This window comes from Marmota monax, unplaced genomic scaffold (genome assembly GCF_021218885.2).
Source record: "Marmota monax isolate L192 unplaced genomic scaffold, Marmota_monax_Labrador192_F-V1.1 WCK01_AAM20220418_F8-fsc00138, whole genome shotgun sequence".
In the NCBI taxonomy this organism is placed as follows: domain Eukaryota; kingdom Metazoa; phylum Chordata; class Mammalia; order Rodentia; family Sciuridae; genus Marmota; species Marmota monax.
In genome coordinates, this window is record NW_026692763.1 from 2531271 (window position 1) to 2557443 (window position 26173).

At 49.1% G+C, this 26173-nt stretch overlaps 1 protein-coding gene across 4 annotated transcripts in view; it reads left to right on the forward strand.

The window, feature by feature from the left end:
• Abr (ABR activator of RhoGEF and GTPase) overlaps positions 1–26173 on the forward strand; it is a 189284-nt gene that overhangs the window by 104105 nt on the left and 59006 nt on the right. For 3 of the 4 annotated variants that reach the window (XM_046446891.2, XM_058580071.1, XM_058580070.1), the window contains exons 3-4: positions 14586–14684; positions 21867–22052. In XM_046446891.2, coding sequence (XP_046302847.1) covers positions 14586–14684; positions 21867–22052 — 285 coding nt within the window. Of the gene's footprint in view, positions 1–6300; positions 6854–14585; positions 14685–21866; positions 22053–26173 lie in introns of those variants that run through there. The other variant, XM_046446892.2, reaches the window with a different exon arrangement.

A 26173-nucleotide genomic window follows, 5' to 3' on the forward strand; every position in this document is an offset into this window, starting at 1 on the left:
AGGCCCCGCTGCCCTTGTTTGGGCTGATTTAGTGGCTTCCTGCTGGGCACAGAGTGAACAGTGTTTTAGAAAGAGAAATCTGATGGCAGCCAGAGGGAGGCATTAAACAATGGTCATGTCACTCCCTGCTAAAAACCCTCCCATGCCTTCCCTTTGTCTGACAGGTGAAATCCAGACCCTGACTGATCTGACCACTTGACCCCTGCCTGTACCTCTGCAGCCTCGTAGTGACCAGTCCCCTACTGGAATGTCAACTCCATGAGGGGTTTGTCCGTTTTGTAACAAAACTTTTGCTCCTTGTAGTTCTCAGGGCTTAGAACATAGTAGGTACTCAGTAAATACTGTGTGAATGAGTCTGTGAACACTCCTGTCCTCTAGCCAGATAGAGCTCATTTTACTGGGCCTCACATTCTCCTTCCTGTCTGTCTCCCAGCCCCCACTGGCATGGCTAACCCCTGCTCATTTTTTTTTCCCCGTCTGAGTTTTAATGTCTCCTCCAGGGAGCCTCCCAGTGACTTCTTTGCTGCCTCAGATGGACCTCCTTTGTACCCTGAGCTTACTCTAAATTCCCAGTCATAGTATTTAACAGACTTCTTCTTTTTGTGGTGCCAGGGATGGAACCCAGGGCCTTGCGCATGCTAAGCATGTGCTCTGCCACTGAGCAAAACCCCCATCCCCCACATTTCTTTTTACAGCTTCTTTATTTTCCCTGATTGCATCACTAAAAAGTCTAACAACAGAATACATAATGTAGAAAGCGAAAGTCTCTTTAACTTGCATCCTACACAGAGACCTGCCAAGAGTTAGTTGTAAGTTTCTCATTTTTTTCCATGCATTATTATATGTGTATATATACATATATATAAACAAGATCATGCTATTGGTAGTTATGAAGTTTGCTCATGTTGTTTTAGTTAATAAGACTAAGACATCTTGCATACTAGTAATTAAAGATCAACCTTATTCCTCTTCCTGAATGTATGCAGTACTTCGTTCTATGGGTGTAATTTATTTAACCAGCCCCCACCCCTTTTCTTTTTTCCTTTTGTAGTGCTGGGGCCTTATACTAAGCAAGTGCTCTACCACTGGTCTACATCCCTAGCCCTTTTTTATTCTTTATTTTTTTTTTAGTAGGGGGTTTGAACCTAGAGGCACTTAACCACTGAGTCACATCCCCAGCCCTTTTTAATATTTTATTTAGAGCCAGGGTTTCGCTGAGTTTCTTAGGGCCTCGCTAAGTGGCTGAGGCTGGCTTTGAACTCATGATCCTCCTGCTCTTAGCCTCCCTAGGCACTGGGATTACAGGCTTAGGTCACCACGCCCAGCTTTATTTTTTTTATTTTGAGAAAGGGTCTTGCTAAATTGCCCTGGCTGGTGTCTAACTTCAATCCTCCTGCCTCCGCCTCTGGAGTTATTGAGGTTACAGGTAGGCACCACTCTGCCCTGCCAGACCAGTCCACTTTTGATAGACATTTGGGCTCTTTCCAGTCTTCATTGGTATAAATATTGCAGCAATGAACATCCTTAAATATATATATCTTTGTGTCCTTCTAGAAGTATTTTTTTTTTCAGAGAAATTCCCTAGAGTGGAATTGCTGAGTCAGAGGGTGTGAACATTTAAAATCAACAATAGATATTTCCATGTTACCCCTTCCAGAGCAATGGCACTTCAACTGAATAGTTCTAAAATGTGCCTCTCCCCAGTCCTGCCCTTCCCCTGGCATTGCCCGTCCCTTGGCTCTGCCTTGGGAGTCAGCACAATGGTCACTCTTCTGCTGAGACCATTAGCTCCATGAAGGTAAACACAGTATCTCCTGTTTGTGACTGCATTCTGAGTGTGAGCATGGTGCTTGCCTGGTGCACAGCAGACTTGTAGACTGAGTCGTAAGGGACTGGGAGGGTGAAGGAGGAGTGTGAGAGAAGGCCATTGGTAGGGAGTAATCCACTGGAGTCTTGGAGATGTGGATCTGGTCTGGGTGCCTCATTGGCTCCAGCCAGCCTCTCCCTGTTTGTCTCCTAGCCTTTTTCTCTTCTGTTCTCTATGTCTCCTGGGTTTCCTTAAGAAACCATTTCATGGGGCTGGGATTGTGGCTCAGCGGTAGAGCGCTCGAGCGCTCGCCTAGCACGGGTGGGACCTAGGTTCGATCCTCAGCACCACATAAAAAATAAAATAAAGGCATTGTGTTGTGTCCATCTACAAAAAAGATTCATTCATTCTAATATTCTCTCTCTCTCTCTCCCCCCCTCCCTCCTTCCCTCTCTCTCCCTCTCTCTCCTTAAAAAAAAAAAAAAAAAAAAAAAATTTCATGCCAAACACAGTGGCACACACCTGTAATTCTAGCTACTTGGAGGCTGAGGCAGGAGAATCACAAGTTCAAGGACAGCCTGAGCTATTTAGCAAATCCCTGTCTCAAAACAAAACAAAAAAGGCTGGGGTGGTAGCTCAGTGGTAGAGCATTGCCTAGCATATGCAAGACCCTGGGTTCAGTCCCCAGTGCCACCACCCCCAAACACACACATGCAAGCTTTCTTCTCTGTGCTTAGAAACCCTTTCCTATGCTGAGTATGGTGGTGCAAGCCTATAATCTTAGCAACTCTGGAGGCTGAGGCAGGAGGATCACAAGTTTGAGACCAGCTTTAGTAACTTAGTGAGACCAGCAACTTAGCAAGACCCTATCTCAAAAAATGAAAAGGGCTGGGGAGTAGCTCAGTGGTAAAGCACCCTTGGGTTCAATCACCCTTGGGTTCTTCCTCCCACCCAAGTGACACCCAAAAGGCACTCTCCTGTGAAGTTTTCCTCCTCTCTCTCTATCAGGACTGGTGGCTTTGTCCAGTGTTCCCATCGAGACTGATGAATGAGAACTGTGCCTCCTTTATTCAGACATTCTTCACCCTCAGTGGATCAAGAGTGGGCCAATGGCAGGGGTCCTGTTTCAGGTCGTGTGTCTGCCCTGCCAGGCCTTTTCAGGGTATGAATGAATGGAGTCAGTGAACAGGTAGATGACAGATGACATGGGGAGTCCAAGCAACTGGGATTGTGTGGGTATGAATGCTGCAAACCTTGGTTGGGTGGTAGATTTGGAAAAAGAAAAAAAAAAGGAAGAACCTAAGGACCTGGTAAAAGGGATGTGTAGGGCCAGAAGGAAGAAGAGCCATGAGATGGCGGCCCACCAACAAAAGTGGAGAAGCCAAAAGGGGAAGCTGGTTTAGGGAGGAGAAGGGGCCTCCTGGTCTGGATATGTGGAGTTGAGGCTGCATGGGCATCTCCCAGGGGAGGAGATCTAACTGTCAGTGCAGGTGTCAGACAGACAGAGCCTAGCAAGATGCTGGGCCTGGGGATGGTGATGAGTTGCTGGCGGCCTAGCAGTTAAGAAGGGATGAGTTCTCCAAAGATAGAGCACAGGGGTCTGAGTAGAGGCCTCCACATGTATAGGGGCAGGAGAAAGAAGGGCCAGCCTAAACCAAGGAGTGGTCACAAGTAGCAACTCCATGGCCAAGAGAACTAAGGGTTTTGAAAAGTCCAGACTGCAGAGGTGAACCTTAGGAAAGGGGGGGCCTCTGCCTCTGGAACAGGCAGTTGGGGGCCTTTAGAGTGGCTGCTTCTCTGGAGAGGAGGCTCAGGAGCCAGATTGAAGCAGGCAGAGTGTGGAGGACACAGAGAGGAAGCTCAGTTCCAGCTCAGGGCATCTGTGAAGGAAAGGGAGGGAGCACTCTGGGGACTTGTGAGTCACTCCCCCTCCAGGGAGAGGACTGAGGGCCTTTGAGGAGTCCAGTGGAGGGGGCATCCTAGTTACTCACTGGAAATTCCAGGCAACTGGAGTGGGGTGGAGCAGAGATGCCTTGGATGTTGAGTGAGTCGCTTCTGTGAGGTTCAAGGTTTTGGGGAAGAATTGGGTGCTGATCCCACCATGCTAGGGGTGTGAGGAATAAAGACAGGTATACTCTAAAAGACTGTTAAGGGCGCCTCATGATCTCCTGGGTGGAGGAAGGGACACCCAGTGTTCCTTGGAGTTCTAGCTCTTCTCTCATGCCTCCTGCTTGTCTGACCCACGTGAGCAGCTCATGCCAGGCACTGGATCCTGCAGGGTGGAGACAGAAGAACCTGTGGCACAAGGCCCCAAGCTGACACACTTGTGCCCTGGGGAACGCCAGGCCTGGTTGTTCCCAAACCCTGGGAACAGCCTTACCCGCCCAAACCAAATGAGGAATTGTGGCTGAAAGGGCCCTTCATATGTGCCCTGGCTATTTATAACCCAGCCAGGGCAGGGACAGGGAAAAACCAGGGACTGGAGGGAGAGGGGGTTGGGGTGAGGGGACAGTTCCCTGACCAAGGCCTGACAATATCTAGGGCCCCGGATAACCCATCCCATATCTCTGTATTTGGTAACAAGATGGAGCCTGTGACCAGCAAGAACAGGTTTTCTACTACTGAGAGATTGACAGGAACCCCATCTAGAGCTCCAAACTTCTACAGAATTTTTTTTTTTTTTGGAAGTGGGGATAGAAACCATGCCCATTCTTTTTTTTTTTTTTTTCTCCTCTCCACCCAGCTTGGGGGCTGAGCAGAGAGCTCTTCTCAGCTAAGGTGCTGAGCAGGGAGGTGAAGCAGAGAGAAGGTGGCACCACCTGGGCTCAGGATGGTGCCCAGTTTGACCTTCCTTTGGAAATGGTCTTGACAGTTTGACTCTTTATCCTGTGGCTGTACAATTGTCACCTGACAGGGAATGTGATACGTGCATGAAAGACTGGTCATGGACACACGAGGCACTGACAGACAGCCTCAGACTCTGCACTGCCTGGTTGGTGGAAGCTAAGATACAGGTTTACACAGATAAATGGTCTTTTAGTAGTGTGTGAAGCTAAATTTGACTCCAAGATACCCGGTCCAGTGAGGAAATGGGACAAAGGAGACACTCAGGGAACCTTCCCCACACAAGAGTCCTAACTTTTCCTCAAAGAAACAACCCATTGCAAGAATAAAGTCAGACCCGTAATCGGTGGACCTAATAATTCAGGGCACAGATGCCATTCACTTAAACTGCATCATGTTTCTTAAAAGATGTAAATTATTTGCAATCCTTTTTAAATCAGGAGATTTCACCCAAGAATCCAGATTTCTCACTTCAACAGAGAAAGGCAATCAGGAGCCTGCTTTACCTTTAGCAGCCATCAGCTGGAGCCAGGGAGGTTTATCTAGCTTGCCCAGCCCTACCTGGTTCCTTCACTGATTACCTCACCTGCACCCTCAGGGGTACTAGTGTTTGTCATCATTGTCCTTGATTTTGTGTCGTGGAAGACTGTTCCCGGAACTGCCTCTAGACTCCTCCCCCCTGAAAGTAGAGTTGTGTGCATCTCAGGGATCCGGGCTAGGAGACCTACACTGGGGCTTCACCCTTTGGATGAATTTAGTTTCTGTAAGGATGAGAAGCAAGCTGGGAATGGGCAGAGCTGGCAATGCTACCTGTCCTAGGTCTTAGGTGTCCTGGCCTTGTAGAGCTGCTTCTGTTGGGGGAGGCCCCTCTTGAGGGTAAACTCCTCCAAGGAAGTGGCGTTGCCAGTCTTGGTAGCACCTGTGAGTGGGTGCTACCCCACTCACAGGTGGAACGTGACATCTGGTTGGTCTGTGGCGCCAGGTGACACGTGCTCAGGACTCTGGTTGACACTCAGCTCTTGTTGGGGGTGAGGCAGGACAGGTGCCCCCCCCACCCCACCCCCCCCCAAAGTCTTGTTCATCCATCCGTGGTAGGGATGACAACTGTGGTTTCTCACCGGGCCTGGGCCTCCCTTGGCATAGGTGTTGGAGACTGAGGCCAAGGTGCGAAGGGGGCTCCGGCTCATGAGACTCCCACGGTGACTGGTGGTGACCTGGTGGAGGGAGGGGGGCGGGGGACGGCTGTGCGACTAAGCTACTCTCCTGCTTCCCCCTGCCTGCCGGCTCTAGCGAGAAGTTGTAAATAAAGCCTGTCTCTGGGAAGCAGACCTCCCCCTGCGCCCGCCCGGCCTGTCTGCGGCCTCCTCCCTCCCTCCTCCTCCGCATCAGAAGCCTCCGCCAGCCGCTTGCCCGGTGACCACAGAGGGAACGAACGGCTCCACCTCGCAAGTCAAGACGTGCATTTCCTGTGTATTCAGAGCAAACGCGAGCCTCCGAGTCCAGAAAGGGCGGGCTTTGTGGGGCCGGGAACGCGGCGGCGGGGCGCCGGGACACAGCGGCCAGCGGGGCGGCCGGGGCGAGCAGAGCGCGAGGACTGAGCGGCGTCCGGGGCCCCGCCTGCGCGGGACCGGTGCGCTAGCCAGGAAGGGCCGCGGAGGGCGCCTGCAGCTGCGCCGCCCGCCTCGCCACGGTCCGGGTGACAGCCCTGAAACGCCGGCGGAGGCCGACTTTGCGCGAGAAGCTGCCGGCCGGCAGGGGCTACCCGAAGGCCAGGCTTCCCCTTTCGCAGGGTGGGGACGCGCAGGAGGCGGGCCCGCAGCCCCGCGCCCAGGAGGGCTGGAAAGCGGCAGCAGGAAAAGGTTCATAATGGAGCCTTTCATCGGGAGCCGGTGGCCAGGTGCCAGGACTGACTCCGGGGAGGCCAGCATGCTGGTGTAGGCCTGCCCCGCGCGCTTTCCCTCCCGCCCGCTTGCCTGCCTGCCTGCCTCTCTCCCGGCGGCCGCGGCGGCTGCTGCTGCTGCTGCGTGGACCCTGCTTCCTGTTTGCCCTCCGCGGGCTCCGGCTGCCATGGAAGAGGAAGAGGAGGCAATAGGCTTTTTGGACAAGGTTCTGGAAGATGAAGATGTATTTCTCCTGGAGGAGTGTGAGCTGGGAACCCCGACTAGCCCCGGCTCAGGGTCCCCCTTCTTGGTGGCTGTGAAGGTGGGAATGTGACACGCCCTAGATGCTTGTCGGGGAGGGGGCAGGGCTGGCAGCTCTCGACTGCCGCCAAAGCCGTGTGCGGGCAGAAATGGCTGGTGTGTGCACAAGCCTCATGGCTGAGTGGAAGCACCTCACTCCGTGCGAGAGAGGGGCTGGCGCATGCCTGCGAGGGGAACCGAGGGCTGTGCTCTTTTGGCAGCTGTTCCTGGGGGAGAGGTGAAGTGCGTGCTCCCCCTGCACCAGTTGTCCTTAGGGGCAGTGACTGCGGGGCATTCCTCTCAGCCAGCTGTGCTGGGGGCTCTTTCTGCCGTGACACGAGTCACTTGGTGGGCTGTCAGTGGTGTGAGCCTGCTTCCCCCAGAGGAGCTGGCTGACTTGAAACCGGTGGGCAATAATTCATTGTTTCCATGGCAACCGGAGGATATGGGCACTCCAGAAGTGTCGGCTAAAGGAGCCACCCCTCTTTCTAGTGAGGATACTGGGGACTTAGTGTCTTGACTGAGGCAAGAGAGCAGTTGCAAAGGTCAAGAGCCAGAGGCCACTGGTCTTCCTTAAATGAAAATAATTGAATCAGCTGAAGAGGGGGGAGGTAGCAGCTGCCTTTGAGACACCAGCCAGGTAGGTAGGCGCTTTTCCCAAAGTAGGCATAGGCAAGAAGCATCTGCTGGACCAGCCCACCCACTCCTGGGTTTCAGGGTTCTCTGCAGCCATGCTCCTGGAGGTAGAGCAGGAGCGGAGTGTTTACACCTACCCCCTGGCCTTCTTCCTCCCTCTCTTGGGGGCACACACCCCCTGGGACACCAGCTCTGCCTAGTTCTGGCATGATAGACCATGCTGGGCTTTCTTTCACCTGGACCCACTTCTTCTCACTTGAGCTATTGCTTAGCTCCTGTCTTCTGTGGCTAGAAGGGAGAGCCCCGGAGGACTGTGGCAGAGTTTGCATACTGTGAAGTCAGGCTGGCTAACAGCAGGTGGGCCCCTAGAGGGCGTGGTGCACGGAGCATTGCTGGGGATAGGAGGCTGTCTCTGAACCTCTCTGAGCCTTTCCTCACCATCAGATGAGGATCTCAGCCCTGCCCCACCCACACTAGAGTGTGGCTCCCAGAAGGAGCTAATGGAGGCAGAAATAGCCTGCAGACCCAGGGTAGGTAGATGGCTGATGTGCGGAGTCCTGGTGGAGCAATGACTGCACCCCTGGGTGGAGCAGTGGCTGCAGAAGAGCTGCATTGGGAGGTTGGCGGGGGCTGGCACCCCACCCCTGTGCTTTGATCTGGTGCTGGCTTGGAGCACTGGGGGTAACTCACATGGAGGCTTCTGCAGACTTAGTGTCTGACCAAGCTCCCCACCAGGAACGGAATGGGGGAGAAGTCTGTTCGTGAAGCAGGAGTGCCTGCTGGGAGCTTAGCAATGTGTGAGATGGGAGATCAGTGGGGTTCCTAAAGGACTTTTCTGAGAAGTCCTCCCCAGCATAGATGTAGTCCCGCTCACATGCTACCCTGCACCCACCCTTTTCCTGGATTCTGTCTTACACCTCTGTCTTCGTTCATGCTTCACTCTGTCCAGAACTGTAGACATCTACCTCCTGTTATGTCCGATTCTCCTCAAGGGCAAGTACCATGTTGTCCTCACTAATGAACACAGCGTGGTGCTCTGTGTGTGTGGCTGGTGCCAGTGAGAATTTGTGAAACCAGTGAGCCTCACTGGGACCTGCAAGGGGTGTACCTTGGCCTTGTTGTTTCTCAGAGGTGTTCTCAGGAGGTATCATGTGGCTGACAAAGGGCCTGGACAGACACATTTTACTCCTAAGATTGTCTCTCCTGAGGCCAGGATGGAGTTTTCTCCTTTCCTGGAGTTGTCTCCAGCATGGGAGCAGGGGTTCTTTCCTGAGTGCTGGGAAATTTCAGGCTCCCTGGCTCATCCTGAACACCTCTCCAAAGCCCTTCTCTTCCACCAGGCTTGGCCTCAGGCAGGATAACAAGCAGGGTCTGTGGAGATGGGGAAAGAAAACTCTTCGAGTCATTCAACAAATGCTGTCAGGTTATGTGTATTCAGATCATCTGCCCAGGATGGAACAAGATAAATGAGGCACAGTCTTGTCTCACAAAGAGCAGAGTGAGGGTTGGCGAGTGCACAGGTGACAGAGATATAATGAGAAAGCAGTCAAGGGATGAGACGTGTTCTTATGAAAGGGTACCAGATTCAGAGGTGAGACCACTTCTCGTTGAGTCGGGGCTAGACTGGGTGCACGTGTGCCCCGTGTGTATGCATGTGTGTCCTCAGTGTGTATGGCCAAGGGTCCTTTCTGACTGGTGCGGTCATGTATTGGGCTGCAGATGATCTTGGCTCACTCCTCCAAGGCAGCTGGTAGGAATCCAAGGCAATTCACTCTTTGCTATTACTTTGCTTCAGGGGTACTTATCTTCAACAGTAGTTGTGTTGCTGAACATGTGCCCAAATGCCAGTCCTATAAATCAATCCTGTTTTTAGTGTAATTTCCAAAATGCTTCATCTTCCTGGGGGACACATATGAAGCCGGCAGTGGTTTTTTCCAGAGCTGTAGCTGGAGTTTGCTGCATCTCTCAACCCAGATTTCTTTTTGAGGAGTTAATGATCTGGAAACTCATAATGCAGATACTGATAGCAACATCACCTCCCATCTGTAAAACGGTGTATACTTTCCCAAAATCTTTTCGCACTGTTCTATTTAAAGGTTCATAGGGCTGGCGGGCCGGGACTTGTGGAAGCTGCTATTTCAAGGAACTCATTTGTCAGGAATAAAAGCCCTTTTGTAGAGCAGATTAACCCTTCAGGTGTTATTCTGTGCCAAGTTTTAATGGTTTATCTGAAATGCTTGTATTTCTGTTTCACCTGCCCAGGTCTCTCCTGCCTCACATGCAGTAAGGGCCCTGCTTCTGTCTGCTGTGGGGTGTTTCCTGAAGTGTGAGCCCCATAGGTGGTGATTTGAAAGATGATTTTAGGTGGCACCTGAATATATATTTTTCACTTTAATAGTTAAGTATATATTTTAATGCATAACTAGAAAAAAAAATCACTTGTACATCTTTCCTATGATTTCAGCTATAAGTCCTACAATAAGACTCTGCTTTAAAAACAAAAAGTCAGTCGTTGTGAAGAACAATAGTAAGTGGTATGAGAGTCTGGCAAAGCTGTAAAGTTAGGGGGCTGGGGATGTGGCTCAAGCGGTAGCGCACTCGCCTGGCATGCGTGTGGCCCGGGTTCGATCCTCAGCACCACATACAAACAAAGACGTTGTGTCCGCTGAAAACTAGAAAATAAATATTAAAAAAAAAAAAAAGCTGTAAAGTTGGGCTAGGAACAACAGAGGTTCCCAAACACTGCCTAGCCCCCATGGTTTCTGTCTAAAGCTTTAAGACACCAGAACGTGTGTCTTAAAGAGAGGGAGCAGGTGGAATTTGGTCTTTTATCTTCCATCCACTCCCCTCTTTGCTCTGAGTTCTGCTGAGGAAGTAGTTGAAAGAGACCTCAGAGAGGCCAGCTGTCCTGAGGTTGATGCTTGGCTTGGTTGTAAGCCCCTGGGCATGTGCACAATCCCTGGCCCCAGTGGTATCAACTCTGGGCAGATCCTACTGGGGGCTCCTCGCAAAGTGATGTGGGCCCATGGGCCGAGTCCTGCTGTCTGCAGTCTCTGCTCTGGCTTTGAAACACAGCCAGAGAGCCAGCCCTGCCTGTTCAGTCCTTACTGTTGTCTTAGAGGAGATCAAGCCTCCTGGAGAGATTGTTTCTTGGTTTGGCCTAGAACCAAACCTTCAGAAGCTTTATTTAGCTCTGTGGAAGCCCAAGCCAGAGCTGACTAAGGTTTATCTATAGATACTGTCCCTACCATAGTGACCCGATGTCCTTGATTTGGGAGTCTCAAGCGGTCAGACTTTCATCTGAGCAGGTCGTGTAAAATGCTTAGAGATGAATGAGCCCACCAGGGCTGCGTTTTGTGAGCTCTGCTTGGAGAGGAGGAGGAGACAGTGTTACTTGGAAGGGGGGTTTTTATGCTGGGCACTGCAGCAGCATGGCAGAGCCTAGGCACTGACCTCTTCAGAGCACTTGCCCATGGGATTCTGCTGTGTGGCCCTTCTGGAGAGCTTGTTAGTGGACAGAAACTGTTTCTTTCACCTTCGTGTTCCAGTGCCTGGCATGTTATAGAGAAGGAATGAGTGAAGGTTGAGCCCTGGCGTTTATAAGACAGGAATAGCCCCCGAAGGATTGAAGAAACAATTCTAAGCCAGGAACATGTGGGGTCTAGAGAAAGCAAAGAAAAGGTGGAAGAGGTCTCAGGTGGTAACTGAGCAATTGGCCTGGTACTAAAATTTAAGACAGAATTTAATTTCACATCCTTAAATTTCCTAATGCCTCTACCCGATCTCAGCCAAAACTTCAGAGGGAATGTAGCCCAGAGTGGGGATTCTTCCCTGAGCCGTCCCCTCAAAACCAGCATTCAGGATTGGATCCTGAGGTGGGACCCTTGAAGGGAGGCTCCGCTGACATGACAGGCACAAAGGCTAAGGGGTCTTGCTGGTGCCAGGTTGAGGGCCTCTTGGGGCCTGGGGCTGCCAATCACCTGGGGTCCTAGTCCAACCAGCTCTGCCTGTTCAGCCCAAGTGTGCCCCAGGGGATTTCCTTTAGAGGGCATTTACCAAGACTTTAGGCAAATCTTTGGTTGGTGGAGAGCAGGAAGGATGTGGTGCCTGGTGGGAATGCTCCTAGTGGAGGGGTCTATCAGGCTTAGATAGCAGAGACCCTGCTCTAGGCACCGATCTTGTGCCTAAGTGTGTGCTGGAGGCTGTGCTGTCCCTGAGCAGCTGGCAGTTTGCTGTGTGTGCCTCGGGAGATAATGACAATACCTTCCAGATTGTGAGATTCCAGCAAAAAGCCTTTAGCACAGTTCCTGGTGTCTCTGTAGCCATTGATAAATAACTATTGTCCTTCTCAAAAGCTGGGGGGTCCACACAAACTGCCACAAACTTAATAGCTTAAAACAGAATAGATCTGTTCTTATACAGAAGTCTTAAAAGGCTCAGCATATTTGCCTGACTTCTGGAAGTTCTAAGGAAATGAATCCACTTCTTAGCCTTTTCTAGCTTCTGAAGGCCCCCAACATTCCTTGACTCCCCATCCCATCTTCTGTCTTCAAAGGTAGCAGTTTAAGGTAGGCATGGTGATACGCTTCTAATACCAGAGACTCTGGAGGCTGAGGCAGGAGGATTGCAAGTTCAAGGGCAGCCTCGGCAACTTAGATCCAGTCTGAAAATAAAAAATGAAAAGGTCTAGGATGTAACTCAGTCATAATATTTCCCCCAGTTCGATTCCCAGGACCACCCAAAACAAACAACAACAATAAACCTAGTGTCTTCCAACTTCCCTCCTTCTCTTGTCACATTGTATTTTCTCTGACTCTTTCCCTTCTTCCTCCTCCTTATAAAGACCCCTCTGATTACAGAGGACCTAGATAACCCAGGAATGTCCCCATCTCAAACTTAATCACACCATCATTAAAGTAACGAGTTCACACATTTTAGGGATTAGGATGTGGACATCTCTGGGGAGTCATCGTTCTCTCTACCTGAGGCTCAGACTTTGGGGACAGTGTGTAGCTGATGGAAACAAAGTGTTAATTAAGCTCCTCACCAGTGGGGAAGGCGGGAAGAATGTGGCTTGGGAAAGCCTGTGAGGATCCATTGGGACACACTGTCCAGTTAGGAGACAGCAGCTCTTCTCAGGGCTTTATGAAATTTCTGCCGGCGTCATACATTCTCTCAGCTGACGTCCGGGTATGCCCAGAAGGGATCCATTTGCCACAACACACAAACACCCAATGATTGAAAAAGGAATAGGAGACTGGGGAATTCCTCAGAGCCGTGGAAACACAGAAATGGTAGCCCTGGAGTGGAATCCCAGCTCTGCCAGTCCTGGCCATGTGACTTGGGTCCTTCCCTTCCCTCTTTTTAAATGATTTATTTCCATTTGTACAATGAGAAGATACAGAACCCATTTCAGTGGGATGTTTGAAGGCTGAGAATGTGGAAAAGATGTACAACCCCCAGTAAATGGCAGGTGTTATCACGTGGTGCTGGCCTCAGGGAAGAGGGGTGTGAGGCAGGTGTTGCAAAGCTCAGAAGTTCCTGGGCAGGTAAGAAGTATGCTGCTGCTGGCGGGGGGGTGGGGGGGTGGGGGGTGTCCAGGGAGACTTGATGAAGAGATAAGATGGCAGCTCTTTCTTTAAGGAGAGGTGTCATTTAGTCAGGAGAAGAGTCCAGGTGGGAGAGGGCTTTAAGCAGCAGCAGTGGCAGGAGCCAAAGTTCAATGAATGGACGCTTCTAGTATGTTGGAAAGACAGCAATGTCTTGACCGTGGGGAACAGAGGAAGGTTAGGGAGAGGCATTGCAGGTGTTTAAATAAAGGATATTCTGGGCACACATTACAGATCGTGCTTGTATATTTATTTGTTTGCTATTGTCTTTCTCTCCTACTAGAGAATAAACCACACAAGAGCAAGGACTCTCGTCTATTTATTTCCCTTTGTATCTATAGGGCCTAACAGACATTCATTAAATACTTATTGCATGAATAATGGGTAAATGAACAAATAATAATCAAATTTTGCAGTGTTCATATTAGGTCCTCGACAGGCATCAGGTGGCATTCTCGGAAGACTGGTCTACTGCTGCAGGCGGGAAGTGGGGAGGGAGGGTGGGGTGGAGGTTGGTTAGAATTCAGGTGGCTGAGTGGGCCTCAGGGTTTCAACCACTGCAGAGGGGAGGAGAGGATGGAATTGAGGGGAAGAATTGATGAAGGATGTTGTCAAACACTTTAGAAATGTGGTGGAGGAAAGGGAGAGAGGGGCCAGGAATGCCTCGTATGGATCTCGGATGATGAGAAGAATTACACATTTTTTTACCGAAGAAAAATTGGGGGGTACCTTCTCAGTACCAGGCACTGTGCGAGTTGATGGGCATTCAAGGCTAGACAGGGCATGATCTCCACCATAGAGCAGGAATTTAGGAAGCAGGAGGAGCTAGCTTGGGTCTGTGGCTTATACAATGAGGAAATGCTGGGGGGCTACCACAGGTAAACGGGAAGGGTCCTCTGTTGTGGAATTGATCCCCCCGGAGGGATAGGAAGATCTCATCAGAAATGGTCATAAGGCTGGGGCTCCCGTGCCCACTCTCATTCTCTCTGCCTGTTTCCCCCAGTTTGTATGTCACTTCCTCTGTGAGCCCCTGTCTGTTCCCCAAACTTAGATTGTGACCTTTGCTGTGCCCTCCCATGTGACCATGCCCTGCCTCAGTCATGACTAATTTTCCATTATATGTGTCTTCATCTCTCTCCCCAATTACACTGCTCACTAGACATGAGGGCAGGTCCTTGTGGTCCTGCTTACCGTGACAAATTTGGCGAGGGTGATAGATGGAAGGATGGGTGGAGGATAGCTGGATGGAGGGGTGACTGGAGGGGTGGGTAGTAAATAAGGAAAGGGAGAAAAAAAATGATAGGAAATAAAGCAAGATGTGGACAGGAATTCGGGCAATAGTTCTTGCCTTTATATTTTTGTATTTTTCAAATTTTCTGTAATAACGCCTGACTCTTATTCCCTTTGAAAGAGTTTATTAAAAGAAGAGAGAAAAAGACAAAGCAACAGTCTTCTAGGGATTTTGCTCTCTTTCTCATGAGCTGTTGGATGTTGGTTTGCTTTCTGCAGGTGGAGGCAGGGAAAGGCCTGGAGATGAGGAAGCTGGTTCTCTCTGGCTTCCTGGCCAGTGAAGAGATCTACATTAACCAGTTGGAAGCCCTGTTGTTGGTGAGTATTTGCTGTGGGGACCATTTCTTGTTCCCCTGTTGCCAATGTCATGCTCAGAACTGCTTTTGGAGTTGGAAAGGAAAGGGGACCTTACCTGCAAACAGAGACTCTGCTTACTGCTGGGCATGGGGCCACCTGTTCCCCTCAGCTCTGACTCTTCATTACCCTGCTCTGGGAAGGGCAGGAGAAACAGCACAGGTCAGGGGGCCAAATGCTCCCATTGCCCATGACCAGGACATCAGCATTGCTCTATCCAGGTGGGCGCCTGGCCACCTTCCTCTATGCTGTGCTCCTGGCAGTCTCGACCAATCAATCAAGAAGATGACAATCTGTCATCTTCTGTCCAAGTCATTCCTCCTCCCTGGGAAGGAAGACATCAGCACCAGCCCAGAGACCCTGTGTCAGGAAGTGCAAGGTGGAAGCTGTCTGTCGTTTTGAGAAGCATCACAACTCGGGCATTAGACCAACCTGAGTCCTCCATAGTGATGCATCCCAGGGTCCTTTCCAAGATGGAGGCACTGTTGTGAGATTCAGATTGGGAGGGCAACATGAAAATGTTTTCCAAAGATCAAACTTCTGTGCAGATGTAAGGTGTTTGTGCGTGTGAAGAAAGTGCTTATTAGATGTGTCTGGATATTATGCAGAGTGATTGCGGCATGCAAAGTTCTTTCCCCTGGGCGCTTTGTAGTCTGGGGCACAAGGTACTATCAGAAAAGGAGGAGTTAAAAAATGTAAGTGAAGATAAGTAAAACTCGGTCCTACGGGTAAGACACACGTTCGTGTATTCGCCGTGATAGGAGATGTTGTTTCTCAGTGTTCCAGAGACATTTATTACCCAAGGAATGACTACAGAAATGTGAAGATACTTCACGGTATACTAGGCTATTTGTGTTTACTCTGCCATTAATTGCAGGCATATTGCACCTTTTAGTGGGTAGTGAAAGTGTAGTGGGTTGAACCAGCATGTTAAAACAAATGGAGAAAGAAAACATCAATGTGTGCATCAAGAACCTTTGGTTTGTTGCACATGTATATCTGTATGTATATGTGTATGCATATGTATGCATGCATAAGCTCACATTCTTTTAAAAATTTTTTTTTAGTTGTGGATGGACATAATACCTTTGTTTTATATATTTATTTTTATGTGGTGCTGAGGATTGAACTCAGTACCTCACGCATGCTAGGCAAGTGCTCTACCACCGAGCCACAACCCAGCCCCCACATTCTTTCTTATGCATGTTGAGGGTTTGAAAACCACTGTCTTTAGAAAGCTATGCACAAGCCCTTGGTCCTCTGTTTCCTTGTGTGAAGATGAAACTACATTAGCAACCTTTTGTCCACAGAGGATGTGTTCCAAGATCTCTACTGGATGCCTGAAACCTTGGATCCTATATATACATAGTATATATACTATTCTATATATACTATGGTTTTTTTTTACTACTTATACGCACCTGTGATAAAGTTTAATTTATCAATTACAGCAAGATATTCAGAACAATAATTAATAATAGAATAATTATAGCAATATACTATAATAAAAAGCATGGGAATGTGTCTTGTCTGTCTTGAAGAGTCAAAACAAATATTGACATTTTCAGACAGTGGTTGACTGCAGGTGACTAAAACTGGGGCTACAGCAATACCATTACCTTCTTTCTCTTCCTGGGTTAGGTCAGGTGATTCTTGGGGACCTATACCTTTCTGGGTACTAAAGACACTCAACTGTTAGGAGGCAGGCACACTATCAAGCAGACATAAGAATACCTTATATACTGGGTTACTATACCCACCCCCCAAAGAGGGCATGATTGTCATTACTAACAGAGTGCCTACCCGAAAGGAATCAGACTGCCTGGCTGTGGATCCGCTCTTGCCTGCTTACTAGCTCTTGGCCCACTGAATGAGTCTCTGTGCCTCATTTTCTCCATCTGTAAACTGGGTACACAAATAGTGCTCTCTTCATGGGGTTGTTATGAGGATGACATGAATTTGTACGTACAGCTCTTAGAACAGAACCTGAGCATTACATGACACGGTTAGTGTCTCCAGTGATGGCAGAGAAGACGGGTTAGGGCTTCTAGGATCCTGTCTTGTCAACAAGCCCTTTCCCTGAAGGACGGGGGAGGTGCCGCCCTCTTCAGACGCCTGCCACTCCGATGCTATCCCGCCCCCGTTAGGCCTCTTCATTTGGGCAAAGAGACCAGATTTAGGGGCCAAGACAGCTCCTCCCTGCCCTGCCTTTCCAACAGCTTATGCCTCAAAGGCAAAACTGTGAGGCTGGGCACCCCCTCCACCCCTCCCCACCTCCCCACTCTGAAATTGTTCATTCTGGGCCCCTACTTGATTCTGTCTTGAGCAGAGGCCAGTGGGAGTGAGGGAGGGTTGAGTTGGGAGGCCAGGTCTATGGCTAGAGGGCTCAGGAAGAGGGGGCAGAACCCTCCACAGCCATAGGCTCAGAGGATAAATCTCAGAGATAAGGAGTCAAGCCCTCTCCTTTCCGTGAGCCAGGAGTCCTCCCCTGTCAGCTACTAGGGAGTTAAACCCTCTGCTCTTTGGGGTTGTCTGGCTCCTGGTTGGGGGGGCAGGGAACTCAGCACACACTCCCCTCCTGCCCCATTCCCACTGCTCTGCATGTGTGTGTGTGTGTGTGTATGTGTGTGTGTATGTGTGTGTGCTTTCCCCTTCACACTTCCTGATATGCAAAGGGCTGAGTGTGTGTACCCAAGACTGTACATAACACAGGACAGGGAGACGTCACATAGGGACATCTGTTCCAGTCCCTGGGGTGCTGGTTGAGGTCAGGCTTGGTAATTTTCTGGAACCCTCCTGGTTCCTGCTGGACTCTTTTTACAGGCAAGGTCTGGGAACCTGGGCTGAGGTGGGAGGTAGTGAAGGAAGCAGAAAAACAAATGTGCTGTGATTCTGTATCTGGGGCTGGGTTTCTGGGTATTGCCTGTGCTGTGTGGGGCTGCTGTCCATAGCACATCCCACCACTGGGACAGGGTGGCCACCGCAGTCCCCACTGGCCCTCCTCTCGTAGACTTTCACTCTGGCAGTTTGCTGTGGAGTTCAGAGTCCTTCTGCATCTTGGCTTTCTTATCTGTACAACAGGTCAATGATCTCTCCTCCCTGGGCGCTTATGAGGAGGAGCCCAGGTGATAGGTTAGCAGACACGCCTGACAGCCACTAGGCCTTCTGGGGTGGGAGCTGGAGGAAGTGGGCAGGTTTCTTTCCCCTGTGTTGAAAGGCCAGTTGCTGGGGGACAAAGCAGACATGCAGAAGCACTCAGGAAGAAATGAAGAGCTGGGAAATAAAGAGCCAGGGTTGAGGTGGCCCGGAGTTCTCTCTAAGAATTCTTCCCTGAGAAAATGGAGAGCCAGGGTCCCACCCTTGCTCTCTGCAGCAGGATCTAGGAGGAGGGAGGAGGTACCCGAAAGGCTAGCTCTGTGGCAAAAGAGAAGTGCTGGGTCAAAGCTCAGTGAGGGTTTCTGGCCCTTGGGCCCCTCCTACCCCTGAGGCCTGTGCCTTTTTATCTGTAAAAATAACAGGCCTTAAGAACCTGGACCAGCCCTTCCCCATCCCCACACATGAAATCAAGGGTAGAAGCAAAGGTCCTCAGTCTGGTGTGAGAACCGTTTATGCCCCCAGTGCAGGCTGGTCCATGTGACTGACCACCAACGAGCTTCCTTTTCTTCCCCTTTTGTAGACTGAGTGGGAAGTTTAGGAGGAAGCAGAGTAGTTGTGCCTTGTCTTTGTATGGGCAGCAGATGAGTGTCTGCTTCCCCAGCAGCTTCTGAGAAATCTGATCCTTTTTGCATTCCCGGGACTCCCCCCCCCACTTCATTTCCTTTATTCCTTCTGCAATGGGGATGGCACTAAAGCAGGTCAAGGATGAGTGGTTCTGGGACTCTGACAACTTGGGCCCCTCCACTGAATCCTGCAGAGAGATGATAAACTCACACCCGAGGGCGAGTTCTGCATCCTTCTGCCTGGGCTTGGGAGAACAGTATGCTTTCTCCTGGCACCTTCTGTTTCCCTGCCTGCAAGCTTATCTAGCCCCCAGCCCCTGACCTGCTCTGATCTTCCCAACCTCCAAGGCCCAGCTCCTGCCTGTCTTTTTTGTGAAGCCCCTGAGCTACTCTAGCACAACCTTGTAGCCACCTGGTTGATATTTATAGTCCAAGTTGGGTAATAGCTCCATCTTGCATTATTTCCTAAATTGTTTCATTTGTGTTGATCTGATTGACTCAAATAGATTGCAGAAATGATGGATTGTAAAAACTAATCTGAATATTTGACCTCTATCACACACGTGCCTGAATTTCTCCAGGGAAATCTGGGTCAGTGCATGATCCATTGCACCATCAAAGCTGTACTTCTCTCCAGGTGCAATGGTGCACACCTATAATCCCAGCAACTCAGGAGGCTGAGGCAGGGGGATGTCAAGTTCAAGGCCAGCCTCAGCAACTTAGCAAGAGCCTATCCTAAAATAAAAAATAAAAAAGGCTGGGGATGTAGGTCAGTGGTAGAGCGCCCCCTGGGTACAATCCCCAGTACTGGAGGCTGCACTCTTTCCCCTGTGTGATCTGGCCCTGCCTGTGAGGCATCCAGTTCTGCTTTAACCCCCTTTTTCCCCTTACCCCACTGCACATGGCTCAAGGACCTGTTCAGCTCCTGTTTCTCATCAAGTTCATTCTTACCTCAGGACCAGGCATTAGGGAAGTCTGTCTGCAATACTGGGCCCCCATGCTTCTGTTTCAGGGTAAATGTCCCCTCTTGGAGAAGCTGTCCTTCACCATCCTGCTTCAGGGGGTCCCCTCCCTAATTCCTTCATTGCACTTACTGCTCTATGTCATGAGATGTTTTATTGTTTACTTAGGTTTTGTCTGTCTGCCCTACTAGATGGGAAGCCTACTAGATGGGGACAGGGATTGTGTGTGTGTGTTATGCACCACTGAATACCCCAGGCCTAGCCTCATTTTGGACACGCAATACATTATATGTGGGGTGAATAATAGTAATAGTAGCAGTTAACACTTGCTGATTGGCACATACTAGATATTTCATGTAAAGCATGGCTTTTGATCTTCCCGTCAGTTCTCCTGAGAAAGTAATACTATCCCACTTACAAATGAGGCCACTGGTGATGTTAAGCCCAGAGTTCGTAAGTGACTTGCCCACAGCTATTAAGTAGCAGGGTTGGAACTTAAACCCACATTGCCTGGCCTGCCCCAGCTTCAACCCCACCCCTTCTTCCCAGCAAGGACTCAATGCTGAGGGTCATTGGTTCTAGCACTGAGAGGGTCAGCAGAAGAGAGTCTGCTTTTCCCTGCCTCCATCATTGTGTCTGGACTTTGTAGAGCTCAGAGGAAGAGGAAGCCCAGAGTCAGAGTGTTGTCTGGGTGTTTGAGTAGAGGAGACTTCCTTTTGTGGACCAACTTGGGCTCTGCCATCATCAGAGGGAGGATGGGGCAGAGCCTGGCTGGAGGTGTGGCTGCTGTGGCCAGCTCAAGCGGGTCGTCATGGCTGGGAGGGAGCCAGCATAGCTTTGGTCTCCCTCAGTGTGGGTGTTCCCACCTGCAGCACTTTTAGCAGGGGAATTCTGCCTTCCCTTCTAGAATGCTGTTCCTGTTGGGAAGCTCACTACCTCATCCAGGAGACAGTGGGAGATGGCTCCAGGGAGCTCAAACCTGGCTCACTTCTCCCCACGACTCCTTAGTCTACTGAGTAATGCAAACGAAGTCTAGGTCCCCTTTCCACACAGCCACCAAAGAGAACATCAGCCATATCTGACTCATGCTTCTCTCTTCCAGGTAAATGTACCTTCCCCCACGTCTTCTCCATATGGCAGGTTTCCAGACCCTGTCCCCCTGTAGGGCCTTCATGGTATAGTCTGGGCATCTTTGGGGTTTTCTGATTATAAAAGTAATATTTACTCATTATAGGTGATTTTTTTGTTTGTTTGTTTGTTTTTTTAAAATTTTTTATTGTTGGCTGTTCAAAACATTACATAGTTCTTGATATATCATATTTCACACTTTGATTCAAGTGGGTTATGAGCTCCCATTTTTACCCCATATACAGATTGCAGAATCACATCAGTTACACATCCATTGATTTACATATTGCCATACTAGTGTCTGTTGTGTTCTGCTGCCTTTCATTATAGGTGATTTTTATCTACTTATCCATTTTATTACACAATGAAATTATTTATTTCATTGATGGATTGATTGCAGTGGAATCTTGCTATTGCCCAGGCTGGTCTTGAACTCCTGGGCTCCAGTGATCCTCCTGCCTCAGCTTCCTGAGTAGTTGGGACCACAGTTGTAATCTAGAGTGCCCAACTTGATTGTAGGTGACTTAGAAAATATAGAGGGTCACACTGAAGAGAGTGTACCCAGGCTGCATTATCCCAGGCAGTGCTGGAGAATGGTTCTGTGTTATTGTCTCGTCTGTCACCTCACCTCTCCACTTGCAGGTCCTGGTGCATCTTGGTTTAGACAAGTGGGGATGATAGATAGGTTTCATTTTCATGTCAACTCAGGCATTGAGAGAGAGCCTGAGAACGCAGCCATGCTCCGTGGGAAAGATCATTACAATCGTTTAGCAATGTCTGCCACTGGTGTGGGAAGTAGGAGGGTGGTGTGTATGCTACCTGCTCCTCTCCCTGTGATAGGTGACAGGAAGCTGAACTATCAGTGAATCTGAGCTGGTCGTGAATCCTCAAGTCCTAGAACTACATTCTTTTTCTTGAAAGGAAACAGCTAAGTAGTTGTGTTCCCAGGCAACCCTCCCTCCTATGGAAGTGTGACAAGAAAGCTTGTGACTCAGAGTATGAGGCCATTGTGGGAGATGCAGATCCTGTGAAATCGATCTGCAAACCCATAGGGGGTGGTGAGCCGGATGCTGTGAGCTCAGATGGGGGTGGGGGTTGTGCGCTGACTGCTGGGCCAGGTTCTGGCTATCAGTTCACCCTTGTTGTGGATGGCCTGTTGGGGCCTGTGACAGTTGCTCCAATGTACAAACTACGTTTCAGGTGCCCTGCCTTTGGTGGCCTTGTTGAGGCAGTACTTGGGCTGCACAAAGCACTAATCAGTGCCACGATCTGCACTGGGCTGATACTCTGGTTTATTCACCCCCCACCTCTGCTGTTTCTTCCTCTTCCTCTCCCAGCCCATGAAACCCCTGAAGGCCACAGCCACCACGTCCCAGCCTGTGCTCACCATCCAGCAGATTGAGACCATCTTCTACAAGATCCAGGACATCTATGAGATCCACAAGGAGTTTTATGACAACCTCTGTCCCAAGGTGCAGCAGTGGGACAGCCAGGTCACCATGGGCCACCTCTTCCAGAAGCTGGTGAGTCTCCCACGGAGGGAGCCAACTTCAGGCAGGGTCCTGATAGGGCTGCTGGCAAATGAATGGGGCCTTGGGGGAGGACTAACCAGCCTGAGCCCTCTTAGCCTCCTGAAGGCCTGAGTCATCTCTGAGTCCTGGGTGCAAGCCTTGGTGTGTGTGCTTAATGGGGCATCTGGGCCTGGAACCTTGACTCCCTGGGAGTGTTTCCAGGTATGGTGGGAACAGCCCGTGGATGTGGGTGCTTCTGGGAGAGTACCACCTCCCCCTTTCCCTCTCTCCCTCTCTCTCTCTCTCTGCCAGAGCTCCTCAATTTAGTCCTAGAATGAAACCTCCCATGCTTAACCACTGAGCCACATCCCCAGCTCTTTTTTTTTTTTTTTTTTTGTATTTTATTTAGGGACAGAATCTGGCTGAGTCGCTTAGGGCCTCACTGAGTTGCTGGGGCTGGCTTTGAACTCACGATCCTCCTGCCTCAGCCTCCCAAGCTGCTAAGATTACAGGCGTGTGCCACCATGCCCAGCCTCCTTTTATTTTTTGAGTTGGGGTCTTGCAAAGTTGCTGAGGCTGCCCTTGAATTTGCAATCCTCCTGCATCATCCTCCTGAGTCACTGGGATTACAGGCATGTGCCACCTACAGAAGGCATTATTTCAAGGGAACGTCACACTTCTGATTCTAGTGGACCCAAATGCTTTCCCTGGTACAGAGATGGTGAACACTCAGTCATCCTTTTCTGGTCCCAGGAGTCTAAAGTGATTGACTTGAGGGGAAGCCTCTCCTGAGCCTTCATGAGGGCAGAAGAGAGCCAACCAGAGGTGAGGGCTGAGTAGCCAGAGGAGAGTGGAAAGGCTGTTCCAGTTCTTTTTATCACTTGGACCCTGCTGTCACCAGAGCCTCCTGTTCTGGACTCAGCTCCACAGGGCTGGTTCTGAGTTTGATTCCTACCCACAGCCTCATGAACCTATGCCTGAGGCTCCTGGGGCTATGGGGTTGGCAGGGCCTAGATAGAGCTGGGGCAAGCTGGGCATCTGGAGGCAGTTTATTTTCAGCTAAAGTCTCTCTATATTTGATTATTCATTACCGAGAGAAGGGAATTAGCATCTCTGCTATTTGTTTTATGAGATCACTCCAGTGCCAAGTTGCTGTTTCCAAGCAACGTCTACTTTCCAGTTAATGACCCTGGCAGACTAGGACTTGGGCCCTCCATGCTTAGGGTGACTGTGGAGACAGCAGTCCTAGGATGGCCCATGACACCTACACATAGCCTATGCACAAATGGCTCCTGCTCCTGGCTCAGTGGAGGAAGCCAGCCCAGGCCACCAGGCTTCATCCTTTTCATGGAATGGGGGGCATGGAGAGCCTTTTCCTAGAAGAAGGCTTCAGTTATTTGCACTCTGCCTTAGGAAGCAGTTGTCTAGTGCATCTCCTACAACCTGGGACACAGACAACCAGGACTCTCCCAGAAGAACAGGAGCTCCACTTCTTCCTGCCCCCACCCAGAAACTTTCTTTTTGAAAAGTCTTACCTATCCGCCCCCCCGGGGGGTGGGCACTGCTGAGACTTGCACTGCTCTGGCCTTGGTTTCTCCGGGCATCCCAGTTTTCACTGTCCTTTCTGGCTTCCCTGTCTCCCAGCCCCGCCAACTTTCACAAAGGCCTGTCTTGGTGCTGGGAGGCTCTAGGCCCAGCTGATAGTGCACCCAGCCCCCTGCCCAGCCTCTTTCAAGAATCCCTGAACTGCCCAAGGATTCTTCAGGGAGCAGCATAGACCAGAGTTGGGCTCTGGGACAGCTTGCTTTTCCTAGCACCTTGCTGGGGGAAGTAGAAACCTCTGACAAAGCCTGGCAACAGCTGTACCCCCTTGCTACTTCATCAGAAAGACATTTAAACCAGAAAATCTAGAGAATAACAGCAGACAACTGTTTAAGCACCTCCCAGAATTAACAGATGTTAAACTTGGAAGATAAATACCAAAACTAACTTCCTTACTGTCTCTCTCTTACTTTCCTTCCTCCCTTCATTTCTTCTTTCGTTCTTTCGGGGATTGAACCCAGGGCCTCTGCTGTTGAGCTGCACGTCCAGTCCCTGGCAAAATTTTTTTAACAACAACAAAATATCTATATCTATATTTATTTATTTATTTATTACAGGTGAAGGTGAAGTCTTCCCTTCCCTTTCCTTCCCCTTTATTCTGAAGCAGCTGTTCTTGTGCATTTGATGTGTACCTTATATACTGTAGTTTATATTTTTACTGCATATCTATATCTTTTTATGACACTGCATGTACTTTCAAAATGTGCATAGGTTTATATGTATGTCACATTTTGCAATTCAATCAACATTTGGTTCATAACATGTTGGTATCGCTACATATAAATCTAGTTCATTCATCTGAACTGCTGTGTGTGTCTGAATTCCAGTATTTATGAGCATTTGTTTCCAGCCCTTCCACTATAAGAAAGAAGAGGGAGGCAGTGAGTATCTTGGGCACACACACATGCAGGCTTTTCAAGAGTAGTGATTTCCACCAGAAATAAGTCGCAAGCCACATATATAATTTTATTTATTTATTTATTTATTTATTTTTATTGGTTGTTCAAAACATTACAAAGCTCATGACATATCATCTTTCATACATTTGATTCAAGTGGGTTATGAACTCCCATTTTTACCCCAAATACAAATTGCAGAATCACATCGGTTACACATCCACGTATATAATTTTAAATGTTCTAGTATACTCCCTCTCCCCCTGGCAGAGCCCTCTCTCTCTCTCTCTTTCTCTCTCTCTCTCTGGCAGAGCTAGGGATTGAATCCAGGGCCTCACATATCCTAGGCAAACCCTCTAACACTGAGCTACATTCTTAGCCCTAGCCTTATTTTCACTTTTTTAAAGGGAAATTTACTTTTTTAAAGGCAAGGTAATTTACATCCTCTTTTACATTCTGTAGCCCAGTGGTAGAGCGCTTGCCTAGGATGTGTGAGGCCCTAGATTCAAACCCCAGCACCACAATAAACAAACAAACAATCAAATACTGATGCCAGGCACTGGGCATACTTGTTATGTAGTCTGCTCCACACCCCCTAATAAAAGATTAAGAAAGAAACAGGTAAAGTTAATTTTTTAAAAAATATTTTATTTAGTTGTAGATGGACACAATACCTTTATTTATTTATTTCTATGTGGTGCTGAGGATTGAACCCAGTGCCTCCCACACGCTAGGAAAGTGCTGTATCACTGAGCTGCAACCCCAGCCCAAGCAAAGTTAATTTTAAGACTATATTTTATTTGGGCCTGAGGTTGTGGCTCAGTGGTAGAGTGCTCACCTGGCATGTACGAGGCCCTGGGTTCGATCCTCAGCACCACATAAAAATAAATAAATAAAGGTATTGTATCCAACTACAATTTTTTAAAAAATTAAAAAAATATATTTTATTTATCCCAATAGATCCAAATATCATTTCAACATCTAACTTATATTTTAAAATTGGCAAGGTAATTTACATCCTCTTACATTCTGAGTCTTGGGAATCCAGTGTAGATTTTACACATCTCAATTTGCACTGGCCACGTTGCAGGTGTTCAGTAGCCACGTGTAGCTCATGGCCATTGTGTGGGGCAACATAGTACTATGGTTTCTTTTTTTTAAATTTATATATATATATATATATATTAGTTTTTTTAGGTGGACACAATATCTTTATTTTATTTTTATGTGGTGCTGAGGATCGAACCCAGTGCCTCACACATGCCAGGTGAGCACTCTACCACTGAGCCACATCCCCAATCAGTACTGTGGTTTCTATTAGAGGTGAATTTGCTGTGCGGTAGGTTCAGCTCGTGCCTGTTGTCAGCTTTATTAATTATTGACAAGTTCCTCTCCAAATAATTGTACTAACTTATACCTACAGGCCAGTTTATAAGAGTTCATTCTTGCCAACCCTTGATAGCATTTAATTTTTAAATTTCAACCCTCTGACCAGTATGCAATAGTATCTCATTGTGGCTTTAGTTTGAATTTCCGTCCTTTGGAGAAAATATGTATGCACAGCCCAGAGGAGACGTCCCATAAATATTTAAGGAATCAAACTAGGGAGCCTTCGTTTCTCCTTTTACAGAAAGC